The sequence below is a fragment of the Protomyctophum bolini genome (assembly GCF_963924005.1).
Source record: "Protomyctophum bolini genome assembly, chromosome: 16".
In the NCBI taxonomy this organism is placed as follows: Eukaryota; Metazoa; Chordata; class Actinopteri; order Myctophiformes; family Myctophidae; genus Protomyctophum; species Protomyctophum bolini.
Genome location: NC_137877.1, coordinates 1,815,004 through 1,825,435, shown reverse-complemented (window position 1 = coordinate 1,825,435; position 10,432 = coordinate 1,815,004). Strand labels below are relative to the sequence as shown.

At 50.7% G+C, this 10,432-nt stretch overlaps 1 protein-coding gene across 1 annotated transcript; it reads left to right on the top strand.

Annotated features, from left to right (window-relative positions):
• Positions 1-2,454: 2,454 nt before the first annotated feature.
• Positions 2,455-5,295, top strand: htr1fa (5-hydroxytryptamine (serotonin) receptor 1Fa; the record flags this gene model as incomplete). The annotated part of the gene is given in 3 exon segments (XM_080785708.1): positions 2,455-2,552; positions 4,004-5,024; positions 5,026-5,295. Coding segments are annotated over 2 exon segments (1,290 nt in total). The 5' UTR covers positions 2,455-2,552; position 4,004.
• Positions 5,296-10,432: the final 5,137 nt, after the last annotated feature.

Genomic DNA, 10,432 nt, shown 5'->3' with positions numbered 1-10,432 from the left:
CCCACGTCTAAAAAGAGTGTCCTTAAGTAAAGAATATGAGAGAAGATAAAGTAGCTCTCCTAAAATAATCTGCAGAAGGCGCACACGGTATGTTACATGTTGTTGTTTTCTTTGTTTGTAAACGGTGTTGTAGTTCCGTCGATCGTGTAATTGTTTGTGTAGGCCTACATCTCATTGTGTTTGTTTACATAATACGGACGTCATGATTGACTGACTGACAACGAGTTTAAAAGGATATTGTTATGTTTTGTGTTGCAGTTTTTCACGTTGTCTTGGGGAAATAAACCTGGAACAACATATTTTGAGATGGGGGGGGGGGTCCGTAGCCCAACAGAGATAATTCTGGGGGTCCTTGACATGAAAAAGGTTGAGCACCGCTGACGTATAGAAACATGGGGTTTTTCAGAAAACTATTAGGATTTAGTCCAAAATGTGTTAATTATCTTCCACCAAAGAACTTGTTTCACTCATGCATATTGAGAATGCTGAGCACGGAGAGCGATGGGAAAGAGAGTGAATAATAATAATCTTTATTGTCCTGAAGGATATTTGTCTTCACAATCTGTTCAACAGTTCAACACCCACATCAAAAACAACACAGAGCACATACTGTAACACCAAGACAGTACAACAAAACAAAACATGAGGTCCCCACTGTGTACAGAAACCATCCTATCGGCGGGGCAGTTTGTTTAATGCCGCGATGGCTGAGGGGACAAAACTCCTACTGAAACGGACCTTTTTCCCATGGCAAGGTTCTGTATCTTTGTCAGGCGTCGTATACTGTACCCCAACTGGGGTCATACCTATGTTCCCTCAGAAGGAGCATTGGTCCGAGGTGCGCTGTGGGTCGGGAGATGGTGGGTCGTGGGTGGTTAGGTTTAGGTGTCTGCCCCGGGGGAGGTTAGGGTTAGGGTGAGGGTTTGAGGTAGGTTGTCGATCGGACCGTCGGCATATTGACGCGGACCCGAGGGAACATAGGGCTGAGGGAACATAGGGCTGAGGGAACATAGGTACGGTCCCCCTCAACTGTACAATGCAGATACGCAAGCAGATACAATCACACCCACCACCGGGGGGCGCTGGTCGACCACTGATCGCTATAGGCAGTCGGCGTGGGTCGACGGCAGACTCGATACGAAACGAGGACACGTCTCAGCGAAGAGTAAAGAGAGAAATCACACCCGTGTGAACTGAGTAGTGCAACTCCCCTCTCTCTCCCCCCCCCTCCCCCCCCCCCCCCCCCCTCTCTCTCTCTCTCTCTCATTAGCAGGCAACAGTGCAGCACTGTCTCTCTCTCTCTCTGTTTCTGGCACAACAGCGCCCCCTACTGGTACTCATAGTCATACTGGCGCTCATTAACGTCACATAAGTGAACCTGGACATTGCTGTCCCTTGGAGTGGTTGCACCACGCAAACATACGCTTGGAAGTATATTTTTTCAAGATAAGAATAAGAATAATAGATTTCCTTCCGCTGTCACTTTGTTTCTCCTTTTTTTTCCAGGGTCGTCATTTATGTATTTGATTAATTCTTTTGTATTTATTGTGACATTTGACATGCATTATAGACATGTTGTCTTGTCTGTCTGCAGACATAGATTCAGTCTGCAATCTGCAGCCATACATTCGTTATCCACTTTCAAGCTGGCGTCCCTATTTTGTTGTCCTAATTTATTTAAATGCAAACAAATATAATAATGAAAACCCCCATAGTTTTGTTTTTCTTTTTCCTGAAATGACACCTCCTCCTTTGTTCCTCTCTCTCTCTCCTGGCTGCAGCTTCCTCAGTGACGCAGAGGGTGTCCAGGTTCCTCTGTGACCCAGAGGGTGTCCAGGTTCAGAGGGTGTCCAGCTTCCTCTGTGACCCAGAGGGTGTCCAGGTTCCTCTGTGACCCAGAGGGTGTCCAGGTTCCTCTGTGACCCAGAGGGTGTCCAGGTTCCTCTGTGACGACGCAGAGGGTGTCCAGGTTCCTCTGTGTGACGCAGAGGGTGTCCAGGTTCCTCTGTGTGACGCAGAGGGTGTCCAGGTTCCTCTGTGTGACCCAGAGGGTGTCCAGCTTCCTCAGTGACGCAGAGGGTGTCCAGGTTCCTCTGTGTGACGCAGAGGGTGTCCAGGTTCCTCTGTGACGACGCAGAGGGTGTCCAGGTTCCTCTGTGTGACGCAGAGGGTGTCCAGGTTCCTCTGTGACGACGCAGAGGGTGTCCAGGTTCCTCAGTGTGACCCAGAGGGTGTCCAGGAGGTTCCTTGGTGACACAGAGGTTGTGCAGGTTCCTCTGCATGTGACGCAGAGGGTGTCCAGGTTCCTCTGTGTGACCCAGAGGGTGTCCAGGTTCCTCTGTGACACAGAGGGTGTCCAGGTTCCTCTGTGTGACCCAGAGGGTGTCCAGGTTCCTCTGTGTGACCCAGAGGGTGTCCAGGTTCCTCTGTGACGACGCAGAGGGTGTCCAGGGATGGCCGGTCCTCCAGACAGTAGACCGTGGATGGATCACAGCAGGCTGTGTGTCACAGACTGAAGTTTTAACCAGAGGGACCGCTTTCAGCCTCAGCAGGTATAATATATATACATATATTTTATCCCACTATTTTGTAACCCATTTTTCACCCCTGTGTCAATCATCTAATGTGATCCTGGGCTCTACACACCCTCCACCAACCTAGTCCCATATATGGGGGACAAGGGGAGACCAACCTAGTCCCCATATATGGGGGACAAGGGGAGACCAACCTAGTCCCCATATATGGGGGACAAGGGGAGACCAACCTAGTCCCCATATATGGGGGACAAGGGGAGACCAACCTAGTCCCCATATATGGGGGACAAGGGGAGAGCAAAGGACTTGAACTCATGCTTCCTTCATGCCTGAGTGTCCAAGTTGCTCCTTTACACCTGACAGGGGGGAGTTTCCCTGGTTGGACGTAGCGCGTGGAAGGAACACGTTATTCCAACCAGTTCCTTTCCCCTCCATCAGGCGCCCCGGCTGGCCAGGGGGAGGCAGTATAGATGTTTTTTGTGAGGGTATACCTACCCTAGGTATAATATATAATATATTAATATACATAATATCACTGTCATCTCATAATCACATGAAAAACAAACAAAAAGTAATAATAATAATGTTATGCAGTTCTGAGTGTAAAATGTATCATGAGTTGAAGCCACACATACTGTCACATTTAAAAGCTGCAAATAATTTACTGGCACAGTCGCAGCACAATTATAAATGCGTGATTTAATTTGACGCTATGAAAGGTTTCCTCATGAGCCTCCCCGGGCCGCCCTGACGCCCCTCCCTCTCCCCCTCCTCCCTCTCCCCGGGCCGCCCTGACGCCCCTCCCTCTTCCCCTCCTCCCTCTCCCCGGGCCGCCCTGACGCCCCTCCCTCTCCCCCTCCTCCCTCTCCCCGGGCCGCCCTGACGCCCCTCCCTCTCCCCCTCCTCCCTCTCCCCGGGCCGCCCTGACGCCCCTCCCTCTCCCCCTCCTCCCTCTCCCCGGGCCGCCCTGACGCCCCTCCCTCTCCCCCTCCTCCCTCTCCCCGGGCCGCCCTGACGCCCCTCCCTCTCCCCCTCCTCCCTCTCCCCGGGCCGCCCTGACGCCCCTCCCTCTTCCCCTCCTCCCTCTCCCCGGGCCGCCCTGACGCCCCTCCCTCTCCCCCTCCTCCCTCTCCCCGGGCCGCCCTGACGCCCCTCCCTCTCCCCCTCCTGACGCCCCTCCCTCTTCCCCTCCTCCCTCTCCCCGGGCCGTCCTGACGCCCCTCCCTCTTCCCCTCCTCCCTCTCCCCGGGCTGTCCTGACGCCCCTCCCTCTTCCCCTCCTCCCTCTCCCCGGGCCGTCCTGACGCCCCTCCCTCTTCCCCTCCTCCCTCTCCCCGGGCCGTCCTGACGCCCCTCCCTCTTCCCCTCCTCCCTCTCCCCGGGCCGCCCTGACGCCCCTCCCTCTTCCCCTCCTCCCTCTCCCCGGGCCGTCCTAACACCCCTCCCTCTCCCCCTCCTCCCTCTCTGCAGAATGGACTTCCTCCTTCCCAACGGCACCGACGGGCCGTTCGCCGCAAACGGCAGCGGCGCCAACGCCAACGACACCGCGGCGGAGGCCGCCGGCGGCGGAGGCCCCTCCCCCCCGACGGGCATGAAGGTCGTCCTCACGCTGACCCTGTCGGTGCTGGCCGTCCTCACCACCGTCATCAACTGCCTGGTCATCAGCGCCACCGTGGTGACGCGCAAGCTGCGCCACCCGGCCAACTACCTGATCTGCTCGCTGGCCGTGACCGACCTGCTGGTGGCGGTGCTGGTGATGCCCGTCAGCGTGGTGTACCTGCAGAAGGAGACGTGGGTTCTGGGCCGGCTGGTGTGCAGCGCCTGGCTGAGCGTGGACATCACCTGCTGCACCTGCTCCATCCTGCACCTGGCCGTCATCGCTCTGGACCGCTACCGGGCCATCACGGACGCCGTGGCGTACGCCCGCGTGCGCACGGGCGCCCGCTCGGCCGCCATGGTGGGCGCGGTGTGGCTCCTGTCCGCGCTCATCTCCACGCCGCCGCTGCTGTGGCGGCAGCGGAGCGCGGACGCGCTGGCGGAGGACGAGTGCGTCATCCGGCACCGCCACGTGGCCTTCACGCTGTACACCACGCTGGGGGCCTTCTACCTCCCGCTGCTGCTCATCCTCATCCTCTACTACAAGATCTACCGCGCCGCGCAGACGCTCTACATGCGGCGGGAGGCCAGCCGCCAGGCCGGCCGCCACTCCTCCTCCTCCTCCTCCTCCTCCCGCGTCGTGGCCAGAAGCAACGGGAGCGCCATCCCCTCGGCGTACCCCGCCGGGGAGGGGGCGCCTCCCGGCGGCCTCCCGGACCCCTGCGTGGTGGTGAACCCCGCCGGGGAGAAGTCGGCCTCGGACTCCACGGAGGAGCGCGAGAGGGACCGCGACCACCGCGTCGTCTCCAAGCCCGTCCGGAGGAAGTCCCACTGGAGCGAGTCGCGACGCGGCGGCGGCGGCGGGTCGCGGCAGAGCCAGCTGTCCCAGGGGGGGGGGGCCGCGGATCTCGGGCTCCAGGGAGCGCAAGGCAGCGTCCACACTGGGCCTCATCCTGGGGGCCTTCGTGGTCTGCTGGCTGCCCTTCTTCATCAAGGAGGTGGTCGTCAACACGTGTGGCTCGTGTGACATCTCCACGGAGACGGCCGACTTCCTGACGTGGCTGGGCTACCTCAACTCGCTCATCAACCCTCTCATCTACACCATCTTCAACCAGGACTTCAAGAAGGCTTTCCAGAGAATGATGAGGTGCAATCATTACCTCTGATAATATATAACGTTGAGCATAATGATATGCTGCGCACGCACGCACGCACGCACGCACACACACACCCACGTACACACACACACACGCACGCACGCACGCACGCACGCACGCACACGCACACACACGCACGCACGCACGCACGCAAGCACACACACACACACACACAGACAGACAATGGAGTGGGTTCTGTATCTGAGAAAGTGATTTTATTAGTTGATGATTGATGTGCGCACATTCCCAGACTCTCCTGCAGTCTGAACAGGCTGGAGTCTGCAACAGACTGGAACTCCTGTGTGCTCATTGGAGTGTGGGACACACACACACACACACACACACACACACACACACACACAGACACACACACAAACAGACACACACACACACACACACGCATGCACGGACGCACACACACACACACACACACACACACACATTGAGGTCTAGGAACCTGCTGACCGTCTTTGGATGGGGTCTCTGGGTGTCAGCGAACAGGCCCACAACAACATTAACCTGACGCTGCCAGATGAGGGCGGTATTGCGGAAACATATTCCCCAACACAACACTCATCTGAGCCCTGAGTCAGATCTGCTTCGTACCGAACCAATCAGCGTGAGCTAAAGGCGGGATGCGGATGTGACGGTATATAGACACGTCGATATGATTGGTTGTGTTTGCACGCCCACACGGTGATAGACAGACGCTCCCATCCAATCATCTACCATGTATCTTGAAAAAAAGGAACAGCCCCGTCATTGAATTTGCTTCCGCGATCCCAGATCCAAATAAGCTGTGAAACAAATTTGTGTAGCAAGCTTTTTGGATCTGGCAGAGTCAGGTTACAACAACATGGCCTCCCTTCAAAATAGCTGAACAAAATGTCAACTCAGTTCAGCGTCCTCCTCAAAGCCCTGCTTAGTTCCGCTCAGCTAAGTATAAACCGTCTTCTGACTGAGAGCTGCTAGCTGAAATACAGAGAGTATAAACCGTCTTCTGACTGAGAGCTGCTAGCTGACAAACCGTCTTCTGACTGAGAGCTGCTAGCTGAAATACAGAGAGTATAGAGAAGGCAGAGGCATGAAAGAAGAACGTTGCATTCATTCGACTTTGTTGACATGATATTCGATGGTGTGTTGATGTTGCGATACTGCCAGGGTGGATATAACTCACTCAGCATATTAAAAAAAAAAAAGAAAACTGAATAACGGAGACTATAATATGGACTATTATATTATTCAAAGATGTGACCCAATCAAAACTCATGCTCAGTGATGGAACAAATATTGAAAGATGTATGGAACCTACCCCAGATCTAGTGGTAGCCTAATAGCTCGCTGATGCGGTACCAGAGAGATGGCATTAGCCAGGCTGATGCTGTACCATAGAAAGGAAAGGTAAGGTACTATGTTTACCCTGCAGGGTAACTGGACTAAGGAAAGGAAAGGTACTATGTTTACCCTGCAGGGTAACTGGACGAAGCTCAAGAACTTGTTTACAGCCAGGCCCTGCTCATAGAACATTTCATGGTAGGGGTTCAATGCCTTGTCCAAGGGCACTTCAGCGGTGGTAATATTAACGTGCCGGTCCGGGGATACGAACTAGCGACCTTTCCGATATCAAGACCGCTCCGCAAACCGTTCGGCCACCGCTGCCTCAATGGCATTAGCCTGGCTGATGCTATACCAGAGAGATGGCATTATAAAGGCAGAACTGATGCTGTGCCATAGAGATGGCATTAGTCATGGCAAAACTGTCATTTATTTAATAAATTGGACAATGTTTGAACTGTACTTAACATGTTTCATGACCTTGCATCAACGTCAAACCATTGTCATCATGTTATATCTTTATTGAAATATATCATATATAGGCTAATAATTATATGACACCAACTATTTCTGTCCAATCCCTAAAAGATATAATATTACCCTTGAATGTTTTGACAGTTAGCAATAATTGTTATATTTCTGTGCAACACCTCTGATCCATAAAAGCATTATGGGTGACAAATTATGAAGCCTGTCTTGATTTCAGCATTTGAGAGAAATAGATTAGCGTCTCCATTTTCGTCACCGCTAAACCCCTTATCCCTAAACCTCTTTGCCTTTTTTTTTTTTTTTCTATTTTGAAAAACATTTTTTAATAGTACATTGACACATTGTGAGCTTGTAGACTGGCCATTTTAACTATTCAAAAAACGTTTTGCAAAATAGTTAAAAGAAAAGGCAAAGAAGTTTAGCGATAAGGGGTTTGGAGCGGTGACGCAAATGGAGCCCTCATATTTGATACGGCCAGTGTCTGGAGAAAATGGAATGAATGTGGCCGCAAAAGCCTTGAAACTACAAGGGTATGAAAGCAATGTCGCTGCTAATATATACGTCACGCCCGCAGCTGTCGTTCCTGAGATTCCTCGTTGACGACGTAAGCTCAGCTGGCGGTGACTCGACTCGAATACAGTAACCACGACTCGTTTCTATAGCGCTTATTGTGTTACTCTTTGGGTATATTTGTACATTTCCACCTTCAGTCGATGCATATCCATAAAGATAAGGCCGGGATGATCGGTTTATTTTTCAATCACAGTTCTTTAAAAAAAATATATATATATACTTTTTATCCCACGATTTTGTAACCCATTTTTTCACCCAGTGTCAATTATCTAATGTAATCCTGGGCGCTACACTTCCTCTGCCAACCTGGGGGGGCAGCGGACAGTCCTCATGCTCCCTTCTGTGCATGAGGAGTCCAAGCTGCTTCTTTTCACCTGACAGGGGAGGGGGGGGGGTTTCCCTGGTTGGACGTCGTAGCGCGTGGAAGGAACACGTTATTCCAACCAGTTCCTTTCCCCTCCATCAGGCGCCCCGGCTGGCCAGGGGGAGGCAGTTTAGAGACCAGGATTACTGCATGTTTTTGTGAGGGTACCTACCCTAGGGGACACGGGGAGAACATGCAAACTCCACACAGAAAGGCCCTTTCGCCAACCCTTCACAGTTCTTATATGAAGAGATCTAAAACAATTGGAATTTCAATGCAAATAAAAAAGTACACGAACCTGTGGACTGGCGTCCTCTATACTGACAGTGACGTCAGGACTTCGGCGCTCTATACATAAAAAATTATAATAATAATAATAATACAATACAATACAATACAATGCAAGGTATATATACCACTCCCACTCAAACACTTGCTCCTGCTTTCTTCACATCCCGCAGAAAGCACACAACACAATACAGCATCATGTACGACCTCCTCTATCCTCCTTGTGGATAGAAATCTATCAGTAAAGCATAGCCGGAGGCTGTTGTTATATACCAGAGAGATGACACATCACACACACACACACACACACACACCCCCCCCGCTGGCAACACAGAATGCGTTCCTGCTTTCTTTTCCTGATCCTGACTGTTCATTTGTTTCTTTTCTCTCTCTCTCTCTCTCTCTCTCTCTCTCTCTCTCTCTCTCTCTCTCTCACTCTCGTAGCGCTAGACAATACACATCCATACTAGGAGGTCGTTTCCAATGCCGACCGTTGTTGGCCTGCTGTACTGTACTGTACTGTACTGTAGGCCTACTGTACATACTGTATAGTGTGGAGGAGTATAACTGATGGTTTCTGCTGAGATTGAGTAGAGTAGCCTCTCTCTGTCATTTATGGGCAGGCACATTCTGACTCACACTTCAACCCATGTGACCTTTGCAATGTGTTAGTTACACGGTGAAATATTATATATTGCATCCTTTCGTTTTAAACTGCATGGGAAGACATTATTCAATTCATTAGCGTCTCATTCAATTATTGGTCAATGGTTTGAAACTCGGAGCCATAATGCTCTGTGTGGGTCATCGGGGGGGCAGCGCTATATGCGCTGGCAAATGGTTTTATGTGGAGATGGATTCCGATGCGGGGGTCATAACTCATAACTCATAACTACAGTATGCTGAATGTGAAAGATAAATGGAGTGCCGTCTGAAGTCATGGAATGATGGCTCCCCATCATGGCTGAAGTGGAGAATGCACTGGATGAATGAAACTGCATTTCTTTCCCCTTCGCTGCCACTAGGGAGCGATACATCGTCGCTGTCAGGTGAAACACAAGGGTATGTTTAGAAATAATGCATCCATTGTGTGTGTATATATATATATATATATATATATATATATATATATATATATATATATATATATATATATATATATATACACACACACACACACACACACACAGTTGCACACACACACACACACACACACACACACACACACACACACACAAAGCTCTTGTGAAGTCTATGCATGGTGTATATAAATGCTGTATTTTAGCTATTGTTAATTAATTTCATTGGTCAAATATTTACAAAAGCCACAGAGGCTTAACCACTTTGGCAACTGGCATCCCTATTTTGGCATAATGGTATTGCAAGGCATAAAAAGGCAAAAAAAAAAAAAAAAACGTACCAAATTTGTCAACATTTTTCAATAGTTGTCAAAGAATAGCACATCTACTCACATTGTGTAACATTGTGACATATCTGTTGTTTGCAGGTGGGGTGCAGGTGCCCATATGGGGATGATCTTTACGTCATTTCCAAGACGTCTTCACCAGTTGAAATAATATATCTTATTCTGGATCTAGATCTGACTAGTTGTGATGTGACTTAAGTCATATCTGGCCTGGATCAGACTCTCTAGTGATTCATCCATGGGGATCATGTCCGTCTTAGTGGGCAGAATGTATGTTGGTTGACAGCAGGTGACGTTCTGGGCCAGATCTGACTATAGTCTTGGTTTGACCTGATCTGATTCTGGGCCCCAGTGGAGACGTCACCATTTCATCCAGGTCCTGACCGTGCTTGCTGGGTTATCTGGCTAACCAGGCCCCTGGAGATGAACGCAGAGACGAGACTCTACTGGCTCATGTTCTGATGTTTAACCCAGTTTGACCTGGGAACGATTCTACTAAGTGTCTTCTAAATCTTGACAGTTTTCTGTTAGTCGTTCTCAAACATTTTCATTTCAAGGACACCCAAAAATATCTGTATTTGGCCGCTAAAGTATACAACATAAGGCTGCACAAAAAGGGGTTTCACTGTGCTATGAATTGCTACGACTTTTCTATGAACTGTCCCATTAGG